The sequence below is a fragment of the Medicago sativa genome, chromosome 3, assembly GCF_051527215.1.
Source record: "Medicago sativa cultivar Bolivia chromosome 3, Bolivia_mono, whole genome shotgun sequence".
In the NCBI taxonomy this organism is placed as follows: Eukaryota; Viridiplantae; Streptophyta; class Magnoliopsida; order Fabales; family Fabaceae; genus Medicago; species Medicago sativa.
In genome coordinates this window covers 9929421-9950381 of record NC_140751.1, presented here as the reverse complement: position 1 = coordinate 9950381, position 20961 = coordinate 9929421, and the positions used below count along the sequence as shown (strand labels likewise).

Here is a 20961-nt window from a genome sequence, read left to right as displayed (position 1 = left end):
AATGTTTCAGGAGAAGTGATGTTACCGAACAACACATTAAATGTTTCAGGAGAAGTTTCAGGAGAAGTGATGTTACCGAACAACACATTAAATGTTTCAGGAGAAGTGATGTTACCGAACAACACAAATATTATCATCATAGCTCCCTCAAGATTGCACCAGCCGGGAATCGAACCCGGGTCTGTACCGTGGCAGGGTACTATTCTACCACTAGACCACTGGTGCTTTGATGTTCAATTGATGATAATGTTATTAGATATTTAACATCGAAAGACTACAATGATAAAATGACAAAGAAAACTTCTAAAATCTTAATTGTCCAAACTTCTTGATATCAAAATTGGAGGAATGCGCTGATTGGTATGTTTTTTGTCCCAAATATTTTTCTGAGATATTTTGCCAATTTCAACAACTCATATGGTAGACTGGTTTTTTAAATTGTTGTAATGCTATGAAATAATAGAAGGATTCATTTGTTGTTCAACTATTTTTCACTAAATATAACTTAAAGAATCATTTTAACTAGGTTAAAATATGGGTTTAGTCCTTGCAAGTTTTACTTGTTGTATGTTTTATTGTCTTTCTTGGTCTAAGGTGATGGTATCTTGTACTTTAAGGGGTTCCATTTTTGCCTTTTTTTCATCTGAACTTTAAAGTGTGGGACTGGGTTCCCACCCAGCTGTAGCTTGTAGCATCAGTTGTGTTCTGTTTAGTGAGTGAGTTGCTGTTCGAATATTTTATGGAGTGAAGTTAGATGTCTTTTGTTGCTATCTGGATTTTTGTTGTTGGTTGCTGTGGTGTTTGATATCTGCTGAATCTTGTTATTGCTTTAACTTTTCACCCCAAAATAAGCCTAGTACATTTGTGGTGATTATATGTTAACATATTTGCCTTTGTCACCTGAACCAGATGATCTAGACCTCTTTAAAAATACTCAGAAGTATCAGTTCGTGCAAGTAGGAGCAATGAAGCCAATTTTGATAGAGGGCAAGATACGAGTTTCAAAAAAACATAAAATTTTGATGGTGGCAATTTTACAGAGTAGGGAAACTATGACATCGGAACATTAAACATTTCCTTAGCACTTAAGAGATAAAATTAGAGCGTATTGATTATAGGCATTTTCTTCACTCAACAACATTCTAACTAAAATCCAGCAAATGTTTTCAAATCAGCAGTGTATGAGTGAAATTAACATGTAACTTGAGTGTTTATAAATAGGGTTAAATAAGTTTTTCGTCCTTATAAATATAGCAAATTTTGATTTTAGTCCATAAAAAATTAACATGTAACTCGAGTGTTTATAAATATATAATCACGTCAGATGAAATCAAAATCTGACTTGTTCCAAAGAGATTTAACAAAACCACATTTACTGAATGTAAAATGAAAGGTTGGGAGCTTAGGTGCTACCACCAACAAGCAAAACTTCAAGTAGAGGTGAAGTGAGGAAAATTAAACATGCCATTCATGCTTGATAATATGCAGATGCCACATGATTGTTAATAAGTTGTAACTGGGAACAAGCAGTGAAGATATAACAATGCAAGACGGTTGATAGGTATAATTATGTAAAGCAAACTTAACAAACAAGAATTTTAAGGGTGAAATTCCAAAAATTCCAGTGAATAAAATGTGACAAGACAATCTAAAAGACTAAAGCAACATAGCATTGAACAAGTCTTAATACATAAGACACTCAATAACTAAAATCAAAATTGAACATTATCTTTGTTATCATCACATATCTCAAAACACAAAACTCAACACAGATCAAGGTGCAATAACAATACGTCCAGCAACTTGGTCCAAATCCCTCCTGCCACTGGAAGTGATCTTCCTGCCACTGTGATAAAGAAAAATCAATGTTAAAAACATGATATGAAGGGCTGATGCAGAATAGCATAAACTATTTTTGAGCAAATGCCAATCACTATAAATAAAAGCACAGATGCAGAAAAGCATCAACTACTGCTCAACAAATGTTGGTATCAGGATACAAGTGAACATTAAAATAACTATTTGATTTACATTGCGGCTTAGACTAATCTATTGTTACTATTCTCTTAATCGTCCTATTCCCTATTGTAAACCGTAGCAGGCTAACAAAGATAATGAGTTCTTACCCCTTGGTGTCCATCTCAATAAGGTTCATGTTCTGCAACTGTTGAAGAATGTGGCGAGCAATGGAACCACTGCTCTTGCAGAAATGAGGTGGACGACTGCCATTTCTCTGACTTCCACCATAAATCCTCTGGAATGCACCAACACCGAGTCCACCCCTCAAGTAGATCTTCCTGGCCATGGAAGCTGCGGCACAAAAAACACATTGCAATTTTCAACAACAGGTTGATCAAAAAATGTTCCCTCGAAAGTTATTTTTTTGTTAATTTAAACAAGGGACCAGGAAATGCACAAAATCAAACACAAGAAACTCACCAGCTCTGACGTAGTACCAGTCAGGGTCATAAGGAGCCAACTCCTTAAACCTTGCAGTCTTCACAATATCTGTCCATTCTGGAAGCTCCATCTGTTCATAACAAAATAAGGAAAACAAAAAACTATAATTAAAATAATAATCCAACTAAATTTGAACTATACAATTACACAGTCATTTCATTCGTATCATTATAACCTAGATCACACCAGTAAAGTAGAGCTTGAATACATAATACATAAAAAATCAAAAGCATAATGAAAGTTATTTCTAAAACTAAACCAACACGTGAGTTGAAACCATGCCCAAGTAATCTATGTGATTAGAATAAGGATCCAACAACAAATTTTGAAAGTTCAAAAGGGACATTACAATTCATAGCATAAAAAAAAATAAAAACTGTCATCAACATCATATAATACAGAAAATCATTCCTAATTTGATTAACAAAAACAATCATAATCAACTTGAATGTTTTCACTAAAACTAATCAAAAACAAGTGTAAGAGAAAAATCACAAATCTATCATGTCACTAGTTTTCTGACAAATGCTTACTCTAAATCAATCACTAATAAAAATTACAGCATATTAACATCACAACGAACATTTTTCTATTTATTAATCCAATCAAATCAAATCAAAAACATTTTTTTGCTAGGATTAGACAAACAAAACTACATTCAACAAGACACAGCAACGAAGTAGATCAAGTTATAAACTTTAACCAAACCTAACATAAAACATAACATTAAAAACACAAAAACACAAATCTAAACAATAAAGCATGACAATTTATAAACTAATAAAAAATAACAAAAACACAAAAGCTCCTAAAACAGATTAATTCGACAAAAATTCATGAACCCGTTAAGCAAATCAAAACAAATTCCTCTTCAAAAAAAAAAATCAAAACAAATCGAATCATACACAATCAAAATAGAAAACCAAAATGAAATTTTTGAGGGGATTGATTAACCTTGCCAGATCTTTTGAGATGAGCAGAGTAAGCTTTGACAAACTCGTGTGAAGAAACATCTTGAACAGTCCTTGCGGTAGCCATGGTTGTGCCGCTGCTTTGCTTGCTCGAGCTTCTCTCTCTCTCCCTCTCTACTCACAAAGCACAACTGAATTAGGGTTTCTGAAATGTGAAGGTGTGAGGGGTTTTTGTTGTGAAATTTTGACCCGAACCAATTTCTATTGGATCTGGATCTCATAGCTTTAGGCCCAACCCATACTTTGATTTATTTTAGTTTTCCTTTTTTTATATACTAAAAAAAACTTATTAGATTTTTATTTTCTATACATTAATCACTGTATTAATATTAATATTAATATTAATAATGTATTAATATATAAACCATTTTTACACCTCTACAAAATTTACACATAGGAACATTGACTTATATATGTAGGAATTAAGATTCAAACTGCGAATTACCCATTTATTTAACTTAAACGTGAAACTTTAACCATTGAATTACTTGACATAAAATATTTTTGAAAATATCTATTAATAAACATCCATTCAATCACATCATAAATATATCACTGAAAATATCTATTAATAAATTATATACGTAAAAATATTTCAGAAATAATAATATTAACACTCAATTTTTTTTTTCTTTTTCAATTGATGTTTTATAGGTACATGTATAGGTACATGATTTAATATTGGGGCTATGAAACGATTTTCACGTATAGGTACATGAAACGATATATATATATATATATATATATATATATATATATATATATATATATATATATATGCTACTTTATTTCGCTGCAAGCTAGAGAAGTTTGGATGGCAAGAAAACAATCTCATAGTCATATATCGGTAACGTTTCACATGGGAAGGTTGATTCCTTTCCCATCATGGGAAAGGTGAACTATGGCCATAGATATATTAATAAACAAATGGAATGGCTAGGATTGTTCACCTATAACCCTTTCATAACTTTTTGATTTTCGGCATTTAACAAAAATTCGGACCCCACAATCGGACCCCACCTATAGGGAAAATATTATTTTAATTATTGGGCTTTATACACAATTTTAGACATATGTAGCAATGGGCTTATGTAGCTAACCAAAAATCTTCAAGCCCAACTGAACATTTATATTGAAACCCCCACGTTACATTTTTGCCTCACCACATATAACAAAAACATTGAGTAAAATTTGGATAAATAATTTTGATTAAATAATTTCGGCCTCCAGAAGTATGTCGAAGCATAGAGAATTGATGAAATATTTTAATATATTGTTATGGAATTTTTATTGATGATAAAAGTTAAAAAAAATTAAAAACTTTTGCTTTAGAAAAATTACAATGTGGTAAGCATGAATGGAAAATATCATTTAGCGTTGATGAACAGTTCATACAACCAGTTCCACATCTATGTTGTAAAATCCAACGACGTTAGTAATGGAAAAGATTTATATAATCATCGGATTGGTCTAAATCGACGGATTTAATTTAGGATTTCGAAGGTTTGAACCGGATTTAATTCGTATGAATTTAATTTCTACTACATTTTCTAATAATTTGAAAATACAAAAATTAACATTACAAACTATCCCCTCGGAAACTAGTCAACTTAGGAACTAGTTTACTCCATGGACCTAAACGTGCCTATCATCTTAACTGCAACAAGTACAATCAATCCAACCATTCAAAATGACCTTCTTAAACCTAAAAGTATACAGAAATGTGAATTTGTCAGATTGGGTTCCGGAGGTAAGTCGATCGAACAAACTATCCCCTCAGTAACTAGTCGACTTAGTAACTAGTTTACTTTGGGAACCTAAACGTGGCTACAATCTGAACGGCAACAAGTACAATCAATCTGACCGTTCAAAATGACCTTCTTAGACCTAAAAGGATATAGAAACTTGAATTTTTCAGAATGGGTTCCCGGAGGTAAGTTGATCGGACAAACTATCCCCTCAGAAACTAGTCAACTTAGTAACTAGTTTGCTCCGGGGACCTAAATGTGACTACAATCTGAACGGCAACAAGTATAATCAATCTGACCGTTCAAATTGACATTCTTAAACCTAAAAGGATATAGAAACTTGAATTTTTCAGATCGGGTTCCCGGAAGCAAGTCGATCGGACAAACTATCCCCTTAGAAACTAGTCAACTTAGTAACTAGTACTTGGTTGAACGTTCACTGACTAATCAAACTCTTGTTATCGACTGAAAGAATCTTGATTAGTCAGTGAACGTTCATCAAAGTACTTTGACTCCAAGATTCTTTCAGTCAAGGCAAGAGTTGTGAGTTTAATCAGTCGTGATGAAATCTTTGTATTAGCTTAGGTCGAAAAATGTTGTCATTAGGGTTACAGTTGTCATTAGGGTTAGAGTTGTAAGCTTGGTCAGTCGATAACAATAGTTTGATTAGTCAGCGAACATTCATCCAAGTGATTTGACTCCAAGATTCTTTCAGTTAGTGTAACACCCCGTTTTCCCAACGTAAAAATTTCACATATAAATCAGAGTCATTCAACATAAACGGTATGCTACACTTCTTAAAAATCATAAATGGAATAAATAACAATTCATCCTTCATAAATTGGTCAACATAAATATTCAAAAACTTCGCAGCGGATTTTAATTCAACAACATAATTAGTCTTGGCACAAAGGTCTCATCAAAACATCTCGTAATAATCCAAAAAACTAAATCATAGTCATGTAAAATCATAAGCAGTTCGTAAGGAATAGAAAATAGCCACAAAAGTTCCCATTCCATTACGTATCAGAGCACCTAAAGACACAGTGAGAGATAGCCACTCACGACAGTAATCAACAGCTACTTATTCTCGATCGTCTGCAAGTTACTCATACGAAGAGCAACATTTCCATGCAGAAGGGGTGAGATTCACAAACAATAATGTTAAGCATATAATTCAACAATTATATTTAACAACATAAACATCATCAACATATCATAACAATGGTCATGTAGCATCATTATCATCATCATAATCAACTTCATAATCAACATCAATATCAACTTCATAAATCAACTTAACAACTTGACTCGACAATGCAACTTAACTCGACTATGCAACTCTATCATTTTACTCATGCATGTGGTACCATTCTAGGGCATAAGCCCTCGTCGCTTTTGAGCATAAATATACTCCTAGGGCATGAGCCCTAGTCGATATTGAGCAAAAGCTCCTAGGGCATGAGCCCTCGTCTTTATTGAGCATAAGCTCCAGGGCATAAGCTCCCTTCTTTAAGGTGAATGACAAAGCATTCCAGGACATGAGCCCTCTTCTTTAATGATGATGCATGGACTCAACAACAATACTTTCACGACCAACAACTTCAACGACATCGACAAACAACTTAAACGACATTGACGAACTACTTACAACTTTGAAGACATTGACGACAACTGTGGTAACGACAACGACAACGACTTCACATCATAATTTCATATTCATCAATCATAAACAACGTCATATAACATCGTGTTTAAACATCAACAATTCATCATATAACATCGTATTCAATCATCAACAATCCATCATATAACATCGTATTTAAACATCAACAATTCATCATATAACATCGTATTTAAAAACATAATAAATTATACACAACAAATTTTCATGTCAAACCAAGGCTACTGGAAAGATATCACAATTATTAACAACTTTCATGTTTATACCAAAGACCAATTCAAAATAGAAAACGTGTGAAACAGACGCAAAAACATGAAACAAAGAATGTTGTCACCGTATAATTTCGCTAAGACCTTCTTGTAGTATTTTCATCATAATTCAAAAACTAAAAATCATATTCACGTCAAACCAAAGCCACTGAAAAGCTAACAAAATTATCTAAAACTTTCATGTTTACACCCAAGGCCAATTTTGTACCGATCAATACCAGTTTTCATTTCAATTTCGAAAAAGTTGTGCAGAAAGTCCATAAAAATTCACTGTGACCTACGTGCAGTAATTTGACCATAACTCAAGTTCTATAAATCATTTTGACGTCAGACCAACGACATTAGAAAACTAACATCCATACCTACAACTTTCGTGTTTACACCTAAGACCAATTATGTACCGATCAATACCAGTTTCTATTTTAAAATTCGGGACAGAGATAAGAAAAAATCAGGAAAAACAACTTATATTATTCAAACTTCACATTCATTCAAAATCATCACAATCAACAACAACAACTCAACATAATTCATACCCAATTCATAATATGGCATTAACAACAACAATCATCAACAACCACAAATCAACAACAACATAACATAAATCATCAATTATCACTCTTAACCCTAATTCTCCAATTCTCAAAAACTGAACCTACAACATGTTAAATGAAATTTTCAGAATCATTGACTCAAGATTATTGAATGATAGTCTCACCCTTACCTTAGATTGATTGATTGCAAGGATTCTACTGACTTCTCTTCTCTGGTTCTTCTCTTCTCTAGGTTTCTCCTCTTTCTCCCAAAAACAGTTTGCACGTAATCCTTATTTTCTAACTCTGACTCTCCTCTTTATATATAAATCCTTAACCTACTTATTTTCTCTTAATTCCAATTCTGCTCCAAAGCCTCATTATTCTAAATAATTATATTTTTCCACTAAATATATTCTTCCACTAATTATATTCTTCCACTAAATATATTCTTCCACTAATTATATTCTCCCACTAAATATATTCTAATGAATAATAAAATAAAGCCACTCAATAAAATATCAACATATCACATAATTAAATAAATCATATAATTCGACTCTATCTCAAGAAAAATAATTAAATAACAAGGAGCGTTACAGTTAGGGCAAGAGTTGTGAGTTTGATCAGTCATGATGAAATATTTGTATTAGTTTAGGTTGAAGAATGTTGTCATTAGGGTTATAGTTATTATTAGGGTTAGAGTTGTAAGCTTGGTCAGTCGATAACAATAGTTTGATTAGTCAGTGAACGTTCACTGACTAATCAAACTCTTGTTATCGACTGAAAGAATCTTGATTAGTCAGTGAACGTTCATCCAAGTACTTTGACTCCATGATTCTTTCAGTTAGGGCAAGAGTTGTGAGTTTCATCAGTCGTGATGAAATCTTTGTATTAGTTTAGGTCGAAGAATGTTGTCATTAGGGTTATAGTTGTCATTAGGGTTAGAGTTGTAAGCTTGGTCAGTCGATAACAATAGTTTAATTAGTCAGTGAACGTTCACTGACTAATCAAACTCTTGTTATCGACTGAAAGAATCTTGATTAGTCAGTGAACGTTCATCCAAGTACTTTGACTTCAAGATTCTTTCAATTAGGGCAAGAGTTGTGAGTTTCATCAATCGCGATGAAATCTTTGTATTAGTTTAGGTCGAAGAATGTTGTCATTAGGGTTACAGTTGTCATTAGGGTTAGAATTGTAAGCTTGGTCAGTCGATAACAATAGTTTGATTAGTCAATGAACATTCATCTAAGTACTTTGACTCCAAGAATCTTTCGGTTAGGGCAAGAGTTGTGAGTTTCATCAGTCGTATGAAATCTTTGTACTAGTTTAGGTCAAAAAATGTTGTCATTAGGGCTATAGTTGTCATTAGGGTCAGTCGATAACAAGAGTCTAATTAGTTAGTGAATGTTCATCCAAAGGTTTAGAACACTTGAAAGGTTCATTTACTAAAATTTAGAATTTTTTAACATGAAACGAATTAAATATGAATTTTTTAAAACTACAAAAGTTAAAGATAAAAGTAACAAATATCACGACATAGATATCAAATTTTGCGATATTTTTTTGCGGGGGAACTCTTAGTTATGTTCTTAACACGTCTGCAAAAAACTGCTTAAAAGGTCCCAAATCTATAGGGACCAAAAACATAGTTATCCCATTTTTTAATTTGATTTTAATAAGTGTATAAAATATTTATTTCACATTACATAGATCAAATGACGTAAAAACAAATGTTAGTTAGATCAAATGGCCAAAAGCCTGCCAGGTGGCACTAAAACAAAATATTATTCTTAGAAATCACATTTCTTAATCCAACAACAAATAACTCGTATCAACAACTAGTCTTCTCGCCATGACAGACAGATCGAGTCAACAATCCTCGTCGTCGAACAACAACTGAGGAAATCTCCCATGGGAGGGCTTCGAGTTTGGGATCTGCATCCGAAAATTGTTCATCGCGTCCGAGGGGCACTAATTGCTAGTGTGGAATGTGTACAGTGCTTTTGACGTGTAGGAAAGGTCCAAATTTTGGCAGGAAATTTTGGAGACGCTCATCCTGGATGGTATTCAATTTTATGTTAATATTTTGTTTTAATAGATCTTAAATCAAACATCTGTATACATGAAATTGATATTATTATTTTTTTTGTTTATTTTGAAGACACCAACTGACTGTGGAAGTTTATTTGGGAGGACGAAGCAAAGGACTCTGAAGAACATGATAATAAGGCCGAATCTGAAGTTGGTGCACTCACAGTTGAACTTGTAGAAGAAGAATGGTAAGCTTAAACTGAAGTTAATTGCAGAGAGGTCTGAGAAAAAAAAATTATGGTCTTGTTGGTACTGTCTGTAATTGTTAACATAGGATTTGTCAAGAGTTGCGGGTTTTAGTGTATTTTTCTTTGTTTGTGTTAGTCAGTTTCTATTTTCAGGCTAAGTTATTGATGTTGTGATGTTATGAACACTTTTATCAATGAATTGATGTTACTTCTTGTTGCTTAAGCTGAATGTTTTGTATGAAATCTGCAAAATTTCTGGAAAATGAAATCCACCATATCAATGAAATCCATTTGAAGTTCTAAAATCTGGAAATCCACTTGAAGATGATGAAGATAGGTATGAAGTTTTAAAATCTGTGCAGGGGCTATTTTTGAGGTGCTGCAGTTGCTGTTAGCAGACAGGGATTTTGGGTGCTCTGCTTGAAGGCCTGTTGTTTATTGGTGTTGATTCCGGATAGTTTTTGCCTGTTTGGTTTTGTTCCTATTCTGTCATAGAATTTGGACTTTGGGGCATTTTTTTATTGAATTTTATCTTGGTGGAGAGGTGCCTTCCATTTGTTTGTACTCTTTTTCCTTCTATTGCAGTTAAGTGCACCTTGCGCTAGCCTTTGCCTAATAAAATTTGCCGTTTCAAAAAAAAATAAAAAAAATTGAGCATTAGGAACTGCTTTATTTACTTGAAGTTTACAATTTGGAATTCATACATGATGATTACATTAATGTCTATTTCTTTTAGTTGTTTGAATATGTAAGTGCCTAATATGGAGAATTTTTTTTATAGCATTTTTCTTTGTTTTGGTAATTTTTGTTAGATGAATGAAATATCACTTTTCTCACATTCTATTTCACATTCTGCTCGCACTCTATCTTTTTTACCACTCTTTCTTAACGAATCTTCCAAAAGATTATGATTTTAGTCACACTGTTCACATAATTCTTTTATACAAATGCAAGGAAATGTTGCACCCAAACCCTAGAAAAACCTTAGGTTTGCCCATGTTTTTTTTTTTAAACTAAAATGCCCCCACATGGCCGCCAAAATGCATGGTTATGTGACATTTCCAGTCTTTGACAATATCCAGCAATCAAACCATGTAATTTGTATCAAAGTTTCTTCTATGAAAATCATTATGCGAATGTTATTATTATTCAAATATTTGATGCATTCTTAAGCAACCACAACAATATTTTGTTAGCCTAGATAAGAAAACAATGATTTTGTTGACAACCTATACATGAAGGCTACATATATACTCCATCCGTTCCTAATTATAAGCAAATTTGACTTTTTGAGTTCATTCAATTAATGATGTACGTGGTTCATATTGTGGACCACATACATCATTAATTGAATGAACCTAAAAAGTCAAATTTGCTTATAATTAGGAACATAATACATAGATAGGTGCACTGTTTTATGCACCTTAATCGTCACCCTATGCATAAAGGCTACACTGTAGACTTTGACTTTAGTTTAAAAAATGACAATATATTAAGTTTAACCAGCTTTTAATTTATTGTGCTCATTATTTACCCGTGCGAAGCACGGGAGCATGATCTAGTTATTTAAACATTCACTTCAAGTTTGAGTTAGTTTGTTAATTGGATTAATTAATTGTATGTAACATACTCTTTTGGTCACTATTATAATAAAAAATCAACTTTTAGATTCATTCAATAAATGAAGTATTTGGTCAAAATACATCATTTATTGAATGAATCTAAAAACTAATTTTTGCTTATAATAGTGACCGGGAGATTGGTCTAGCTTTGTAATTAGTGTAGCAACTAGGGTTGGTCTAGTGGTGAGGGGTTTGGATAGTATGCATGAGGTCCTAGCTTCAAATCTCATTAACTCCATTGCAATTTTTTCTTTCTTTCCTTATGTAATTAGTAAATAATAGCAGGATGTAATTAAATATAGGAATTTTGGTTGACACATTGAGAGAGAAATAAATAAAGTGATATAATAGGTGCGATGGATTAACGATATGATAAAATGTGAGATATAGAAATAAAACAAGGTGTTTTATTTGTAAAAAAGTTTTATGATAATTATTTGATTTTTTGACTCAAGTCGAATTTCAAGAAAGTTGCTTGATAGACGCCTTAATTTTGCTCCCGATCGGTTGTTTTTTTGCGTAAAATCTAATCAAATCATAACTTCCGATAGGCTTTTTTCAATCAAGTGAGCAATTTTGAGATGCCTATTTAGCATCCATCGAATTCCAATGGTCGTATAATCACAACAAGAATAGTTAGATTAGTCCAACAACAAAAATTGATACTGACCACCTATGAATACCAATGCATTAGATTTAAACCCAAATCAAAAATAGACTTAATTTAAACATTAGACAAAAGGAGGGAGACGAAAAGACTGACTACCACTTTGTTTGAATGTGTTAAGAATTGAAAAAGAGAACTTGATTATAATAATGATTTTAATAAATTTCTTTTCTTCTATGAGTGAACACATTGTGAAGGAATACAGTGTTCTCAACAAGATCATTTGACGAGCCAACAACCGAAGCACGGAATCGACAAGGCAACGGTTGTAGGATATTTCAAGAACAGTGTTGTTGATGATAAAACTATCAACATTGAAGCAGAAGAATTGGTGTTAGGATGCAAGACATTGAAACATCAGAACCACAAACAATTTCAAAACATCAAAAGTAGCAACAGAAATCCATACAAAAGCAAGTTTAAATAGTTATTGATACAAAAACAAAAAAAAAGTTACGCAACATTAACTTTTTCATTTTCCGTCATCAGTTCTCTTTCTTTTATCGGCAGCGGTTTCATCTGTGTTTGCCTCGTTTGAAACTTGTTGATCAAAAAAATCCTTCATTTTCTCCACTAAATCAGTCAAGGCAGCATTATTTTCTTTTTCCTCCAATATCAAAAGGTATATGGTTAAATACATTAAATCAACTATACATCAAATCAACTAAAAACTTAATTAGTTAACATATACAATTTTATAATCTTGAAAATATCCACAAGATCAGATGTTACACCGGTACCAAAATAAGATCATAAACAAATTTTTAACTATTAACCAAAATAGATATCACACAACATACCTCTTTAATTGTGCCAAAAGCATTTTCCAATAGCGTGTTTAGATGTTTATTTACGTTGGTTAATTCTTCAAGTTGCGTATATGTATGTAAGTTAGTGCACAACATATATGAAATATGGGATAATCAGACAAAAAAAGTAGGCTTAAAAATGGCATTACGATTTTTTTTCTTTCTAAAATGAATAAATTGAAAACAAAACCTTCTTCTGGGAATCAAAGTACATGCACCGATAACTGAGTGCCGTCGGTGGGGATTCAGATGTGCCAACATTTCCATCAATCTGTTATGTGTTCGAAATATATTCACCAATGCGGCATCACACTTATAACAAAAAAAAAATAACAACGGCATGTTGTCTTAAGTTTATAGTATACCTTGGTTTGTAACACTTCTATTATCTCATACAAATCTTTGATTTTGAGCAATGCATAATCAACTTTTACATTCAAACTCTTTCCACTTAAATTTCCAGACGTGGCATTTTTCTCATGTGGCAATACTTGCACTGGCTCAGTTTGAGCATATGTTAGATTTGGCTGTGGCAATACTTGCTGTGAATCAATTTAAGAATCCTCTTCATCATCACTATCACTACTACAGGGGATATATTCAATGGATTTGCCCTGGTTCGAGTTTGTGTATTGAATGCAGTTTGTGGATTGAATGCGTGCAGAACGCCTTAAATTATGTGTCCATCTCCCCTGAGGAACTGCATTAGCAGCAGTCTGTGGAATGAGAAAAAGACAATATTGAGTGAACATATATGATACATGATTTGTTAATTCAATCATAAATCCATAAACAATTCATTTTTTCATAAATCAATATATGATATTTCATGCACAACAAATATCACTAACTGATATTTTCATCAAACGGTTAAAACATGACAGATAACTCTCTAAAGTGAGAGTCCACTTCATAGAAGTTAAATCCGAAATGGCGAGATCCACTTCCAAACGACACAAAATTAATGTTTTTTTTAAATGTGTGCTTCTTCACGTTAGAGGAGCCAGATCCAAGTCAACCACCTTGTGTACACCAACCACTCACACTAAATCGGATCCCATGGTAAAAACACATAACCTTGAAAAGTGAAAACATCTTTTAAAAACATTTCAAAAATTAGATACAAAAGCAAGCTTTCCACATAGAAACTACAAAATAATGAAAAGTCAACAACACACTCACGAATGCATGCAACCACAAAACGAAAGCTCTCGTATTTCTCCTAACATTCGTTCATGAAAACATTGGAAAATCAGAAAACCCTAGCTAAACCATAAGCCCTAAACTAAACATGATCCATGAAAAAAAAACACCAAAATAGGAACATGGTAATGAAAACGCAACAACGAAACAAAAAAGACGAGAGAGAAATTTGCATACCAACAAGAAAGCGTCTTTGTTCTTGGAAGTTCTACCCATGATGCAGGAGAGAAAGGTGAAGAGCAGAGAATGAGTATTGGGCTAAGGCTGAGTTGAAAGATTTTGAGTATTAGAAGAAGAAGAGAAAGAAAATCACAAGCGACCTCTGTTTTTTTCTCTCTCTCAATGTTATAAGAAATTATGGTAATGTGTGCAGGTGTGTAAAGGCTTTAAGAAGTAAAGTGAGGTGAGATGCTAGGGAGTTTAATTAGGAGAAGACATTTATTGATTTGTGGTTTCATTTCATTGAAAGGGAAAAAATTGGGATAGGGATTTGTCAAGGTTCTGTGTTGAGGTGAGGTGATGGGAAGTTTACTTTTATGAACGATAAAGCAAAGCACTTTTGTAGCATGTATTTGTCAACTTCAATTATTTTTTATGGTGAAAACTTAGACATGATTTTGTGTCAAAGTTAAAAGTTTCTGCTCCATATTGTCTTCTAGTTGGATAACTTGGTCTGCCTTCTTTCATTCAAGTCTCAAGATATGGTTAGGTTGGAACTATGGTGACGTTTCACATTTATTCCACAGACTAGATGATTGGCTGGTTACTTAATCTTAACATTTTGTTGATACACTTAAAACAAAAAAAGGCCCCACAATAGTTGTTTATCCTGGTTTTTTTAAGTGCAGTAATAATGGGTCACCCTCAATGTGTTAATATCAGTACATATTACTTAATCTTAACATTTTGTTGATACACTTAAAACAAAAAAGGCCCCACAATAGTTGTTTATCCTGGTTTTTTTAAGTGCAGTAATAATGGGTCACCCTCAATGTGTTAATATCAGTACATATTCGAAACAAACTAATCAATTCTACAGTCAACTCAAACATAATATTTTTAATTCCAGATATTTTTTTTTGGCAAATTTCTTAATCCGGATTTTGTAAAAAGAAAAATAAAATATCGAAATATGACAATTAAATGCAACAAAAGGTTGATTTTGTTAATTTTTGTATTTATACATAGTTTTGTTTTTTGTTTTTATAACATAGTTGTTTGCTTAAGCTAGTAATAACGTAATAAATACTATTTTTTAAAAGGACAATTACTCGATTAAAATTGACATGAGGAAGAATCTAATGTACTGATTAAATGCAGATGAAACATCATTGATACATAAAAAGCACATGATGAATATTTGTCATTGATAATATAAAAATACTGAATAAATATTTGTCACTAATAATATAAATACGGAATAAATAAATATTTTTTTATAAGATTATACCTTATTTATTGAATTCCACTTCAGTTAACTACTCCGTAATAAAAGTTTTGTTTAAAAAAACTACAATTAATGAAAGTGTTTTAATAAATTATACTCATTTTATCATTAAAATAAACTCAACTAATATCTTTTTTAAAACTACACGCAAATTTAAAGCGACTATTAAAATGAGTCAGTGGGTAGTTTTTTAAGATATGTAAAAGTGAGAAAGGAAAGTGCAGTGGTTTTATGACTAGTAGCTAGCATGATTTTGAAAAACAGGAGGTGCATTAGTAATGTCGTTCTATTATATTATATTTTGTTTGGACAATTGAAAAAAATTAAAACATACTATAAAACCTACTGAACAGGGGTGTGGTTATCATGCATAAGGAATCCTTATGCACCATGCATAAGTCTCAACCCATTAACTGATAGCCCAACAAAATTGCTTCTTACACCCTGCATAAGTGAACCAAACGCGGAACCAAGTAAAACGTCTTCAAAACGAACCAAACAGAAACAAACTCTCATAACCGGAAACAAACTTCCATCACCACTGGAATCTTCAATCTCATCATCAACACCACCGGAAACAAACTTCCATCACCACCGGAATTTTCAATCTCATAATCAACACTGTCGTTCATCATCATCACCACTGTCATTCACCGTATCGGAATCATAATCATCATCACCACCGTCATTCACCGTAACTGAGATTGGAACCATCATCTTCATCATCATCATCGTACCAGAACCATCATCACACTCATCACCGTCATTCATCATCTTCAAACGAAACAAATAGCAAAAATGATGAACACAAAACAGGTTTGAATTTATCTTGTGCTTTAACATATTAGTTTTGAAAGTGTTTCTGTTAGTTGGAAATGGTTTTGTTTAGTTTGGAAAGTAATTGCATCTGTGTAACCCTAAATTGACAGTCATATTTCGAATTGGGGAAAATCAACTCAAATAAATAGTTTAAAAATTGTATATGTTAGTTGGAAATGGTTTCAGAGTGTTGATTTGGAAATGTCCTTATTATAGTATGTTTTGTATAAAATTATACCAAAACCATTTTGCTGTGGAAATGGTTTCTATGTGTTGTACTCCAAAACCATTAGATATAGTGTGAAATTTGCTTAATGTTGTTACAAATTGGAGGATCTATAAAGCTATAATTTAGTAGAATTTAATAGAAAATTCGTATTGTTTCGCCATATTTAATTTAGTAGAAAATGTCTTAGGTTTACTAAACTATAGAATTTGCTTAATGTATTTATGTTTAAATGTCTTAAGGAGATTTTAATGGTAATGGGGATATGTCTTAGGGAGATCTAGGTTGCAACATAGCAAGATCAACGTATTCTTGCAGTGACCGTTCTTGTATGTAAGTATTGACTAATATTATACACTGAAATTATTACTGAAACAATAAGTATGGTTTAATGGTTTTGATAGTCTTGTATGTGAAACCAATATAATTGTGTAATGGTTTTAAATGATGAAATTATTATTGCTACATGGTTTTAAATAATGATTAAGATGTTATACACTGAAATTATTACTGAAACCATAAGTATGGTTTAATGGTTTTGATAGTCTTCACTGTGAAACCAAAATAATTGTCTAATGGTTTTGTAATAAAACAAAAGAACAAATGTGATAAACATTTAAACCATTATTCACTAACTATAGTACACACTTATAATATTTAAAACAATTACCTAATGTGAATTAATCAATCAGTGACCACTTTTTTTTTGTAAAGCCTCATCATCTCTCTTTTGTTTCTTCCGTTGTAAAACGAATTTCTGCCTTTGTCTAAATATAATTGTGGTTTAAAGGTTTTGATAGACTTGTATGTGAAAGAAAAATAATTGTCTAATGGTTTATAAAATAAAAGAATACTGAAAATTATTATTGATAAATTGTTTTAAATAATGACTATTACTGAAACCATAAGTATGGTTTAATGGTTTTGATAGTGTTCTATATGAAACCAAAATAATTGTCTAATTATTTTGTAACAAACTATAATCATCAATACGTAACAACAAAGAATGTGAAATGTATAATTTCCAATAGATCATATCCAAACTATAATCATCAATACATAATAAAGAATGTGAAATGTATAATTTCCAATAGATTATATCAAAATATTCCCAATAAAATCTAGTACAAACTTATAACATAAAAACAATCAATAAGTGACCACCGTCGAGAAAAATTTCAGATGCCTCCAGATCTGCACAAAAACGTGTAGAAAGCTGAACTGTAACAACACAAATTTGTTGATATCGTTGTGCTTGAGTGGTGTCTTCAGTGCCAACATTGATGGTCGATTTCAGCTTATCGACAGACGGACGCACATCTCTAATCTAATACTTTAAAACATATTGTCCAGGTATTGTCTTCAAAAAATGATATTGCACATAACCACCTAAGAACTCCAAGATCTTCAAAACATGTCGACATAAGAAGCCTCTGTTCTCAAACATACGACATGAACAACTAAAACTTTTGCTTCTAATGTCAACTGTGACAACCCTTTCATCAAGTCGATCATGATCTTCAAAACTTGGGAAAAGGTTTTCTTAAAGTTCTGCATCCAAAACATCAACATTGGAAGGCCCGTCATTATCATTATCAGCATCATCATAATTATCATCAACTTTTTCAATTGTAAAAACTTTGAAAAACTTGTTCAAGGCAGACCCTTTTGTTGTGTCCTCCTCATAATAGTATTTGAAGGAAAGGTCATACTGCCTGTGAATAAATGCAAAGCAAGCTGGTGTGTACTTGTTTACAACGAACCGCATCAGTTGACTGTTGGGATAATTATTTTTTGATATAGTGTTTGCAGCCTTGAAGTCCAACTCAGCATGATTATCCCTCATTCTCTGAACCATAATGTTGAAATGACTAAAGAATCGAACAAGTGAATGGTCTGGCTGCAGAAATCCACGAAGAAAAGCATTGAAAGACTCACTTAACTGAGTCGTTTTCAGACCAGCTGTAAAATGTAACTTAACCCAAGCTGAAGACCAATGCATAAGATTTCCGTAAGTTTGGACAAGCCACCTAAAGTCTGAAGTAGGCCTTCCATTAAAACAATTTTTCATCATCTGATCCCAATTGTAGTCGAAATCTGATTCATCGTCTACATTTGAAACCAAATTAGTTAACTCGTAGAAAAATGCACTGTTTGCATGAGAGCCGAGATTTTTCTTTGCATTCTCTGCCATGTGCCATGAGCAAAGCCCATGAAAAACACCTAGAAAAATATTCTGAATTGAATTCAACAACGCACTAGCCTGGTCTGTATATATCGTCTGTGGTTTCTTATTGGACATACACTTCAAGAATGTTGTAAACAACAAATCAAAAGTAGTTGCTGTCTCATCATACAGTAGCGTAGCACCAAATAAAACACTCTTACGATGATTGTCAAAACCAATAAAGGCAGCTGAAATGTAAATGACCCAAATCAGAACAAAATACAACCTATATATAACTTACATTAAATGATGAAAGCAATCACTAATTTAAGTGCATTCCAACCCTCAATTAGAATGCATTTATGTTTCTTATAATTAGTGATTGCTAGTCTGTAATCACTAATTATAAGAAATCACGCCTCAGCAGTGAGTAAACTCAATGATAAAACAAAAATGAGAAACTCTCGATCATAGCATATCTAATAAGTATGTACTAAAGATCGATCACACAGGACAATTTCTGGATCCTGTTCAATACAAGATGTATCCTTGCTTAATGGTTGCTAAGTAAAGAGCATTCTTATGATCAAGGCGGTTAGTTTCAAAAATGCCTGCAACTTTATCAATCTTACAGTCAAGTTGCCCACTGATCTCTTAAACATAAATGCATTTGGAAAAAAAATCAGTAGACTAGAGATCTCTTAAACTACAGACTCGGACACATATGACACACACACCTACACACTAGGCAGTTCAAAATGTACTCCTACCTATACTATCCATGCCAGAACAAAATACAACATAATGAAAGTAAACACTAATTTAAAACCTAAGAGAAGTACAAAATACTAACCTAATGGCCGATATTGATTGTTTGTTCGGTAGGTTGTATCAAAACTGATGACATCGTCAAATAGAGAATAATCTAGTTGCATAATCCCATCTGCCCAAAAAATGCTAGCTATGTCTTCTGCAACATCAACTTGGATATCATAGTAAAAAGATGGTTTCGAGAGAGCTTCATTTCTAAAGAATTCTTGAATTACAGTTGTTTCACCAATCACCATCTCCTTTTGACGAATCGTCATTAGATAGTTCTTTAAGTCTGAAAACCGAAAAGGAAGATTCTCCGTGCCTCCAACTCCTTGACCCATAACTTCATAAGACGTTCTCATCGACATTCCAGCTTTAAAATTTATTACAGCGAGTTGTCCTTGAACTTCATTTACTTTTCGAAATGATCTCAGGTAACACAAATGCTCTGGTTTATGTAATGGATGACAGTGAGCCACATCCCATCTATATATCTTATAGACATTCAAAACTTCATCTAGCTTCAAACATATTCCAGCTTTACAACCAACCCTTTCCTCAGGTTTTTCTTTCACTTTCACAAACTCAATAACCACTGGACTGTCTGACGTTGGCCTGTTGTTAGGATTAAGCAGACTTCCCTTCTTGAAACCTTGTTTGTTACAAACATAACGTACATAATGTACCTTATTTGATTTCTTATTTTGTGAATTGTTCTTCGACTTCAACATAGTCCTAATAGAAAATCCAGTGTTATATGCATAATTACCATAAAAATCTTCAATCTCTTTAATAGATTGAAAGACTAAAGACTTCCATGATTCTTTATTACTAGGGGAGTAACATTGAGAACTATCAGCATGAATCAGTGATGAAGTTTCAACACTCAGTTGTCCACTCTCAGATGAAGTTGATATCGAATCCATTGAAAACAACAACAAACACTACTAAGAACAAAGAACCGTTAGGTATCATAGATTGAAGCTAAATTGTTCCTTTACATATTCAATTGCTACAACTCAAAATTTTGAAATGGTTTTGAAACTACAACTAAAGCACAATTTTGAAACTACAACCGAAGAAAAATTGATCCTTATCCAATTGCTACAATTGAAGCTAAATTGATCATAATATCAACAATTGAATCACTAAATTTGAATCACTAAATTGATCCTAAGAGCAGAAAACCATTAACAAATCCGAAATTTGAATCAAAACCTAAATATAACAAAAATCATATA

At 32.5% G+C, this 20961-nt stretch overlaps 2 protein-coding genes and 1 non-coding gene across 3 annotated transcripts; all 3 read right to left on the bottom strand.

Moving 5' to 3' along the window:
* Positions 1 to 154: 154 nt before the first annotated feature.
* Positions 155 to 225, bottom strand: TRNAG-GCC (transfer RNA glycine (anticodon GCC)). The gene has a single exon. It is a non-coding gene; the product is annotated as a tRNA-Gly (tRNA).
* Positions 226 to 1538: 1313 nt separating this feature from the next.
* On the bottom strand, positions 1539 to 3569 carry LOC146935564 (small ribosomal subunit protein eS19x). The gene is made up of 4 exons (XM_085750729.1): positions 3415 to 3569; positions 2440 to 2530; positions 2127 to 2310; positions 1539 to 1846 (listed from the first exon to the last, which is right to left on the bottom strand). Exons 1-4 carry the CDS (start codon positions 3496 to 3498, stop codon positions 1774 to 1776), a joined length of 432 nt encoding a protein of 143 aa, XP_085606855.1. The 5' UTR covers positions 3499 to 3569; the 3' UTR covers positions 1539 to 1773.
* A 16018-nt stretch (positions 3570 to 19587) lies between these two features.
* Positions 19588 to 20658, bottom strand: LOC146935563 (protein FAR1-RELATED SEQUENCE 5-like). Its single transcript, XM_085757638.1, has one exon. The coding sequence runs from the start codon at positions 20644 to 20646 to the stop codon at positions 19756 to 19758; it is 891 nt and encodes a 296-aa protein (XP_085613764.1). The 5' UTR covers positions 20647 to 20658; the 3' UTR covers positions 19588 to 19755.
* Between the last annotated feature and the right edge of the window lie 303 nt (positions 20659 to 20961).

What these genes read in the sequence shown, in the direction of transcription:
- LOC146935564 (XM_085750729.1), bottom strand. Translation starts at nt 3,498, where the DNA reads ATGGCTACCGCAAGGACTGTTCAAGATGTTTCTTCACACGAGTTTGTC. An exon ending in CTGGTACTACGTCAGAGCTG is followed by an intron (nt 2,311 to 2,439) that starts GTGAGTTTCTTG and finishes TTTGTGCCGCAG; the next exon opens with CTTCCATGGCCAGGAAGATC. An exon ending in ATTGAGATGGACACCAAGGG is followed by an intron (nt 1,847 to 2,126) that starts GTAAGAACTCAT and finishes TCTTTATCACAG; the next exon opens with TGGCAGGAAGATCACTTCCA.
- LOC146935563 (XM_085757638.1), bottom strand. Translation starts at nt 20,646, where the DNA reads ATGGATTCGATATCAACTTCATCTGAGAGTGGACAACTGAGTGTTGAA.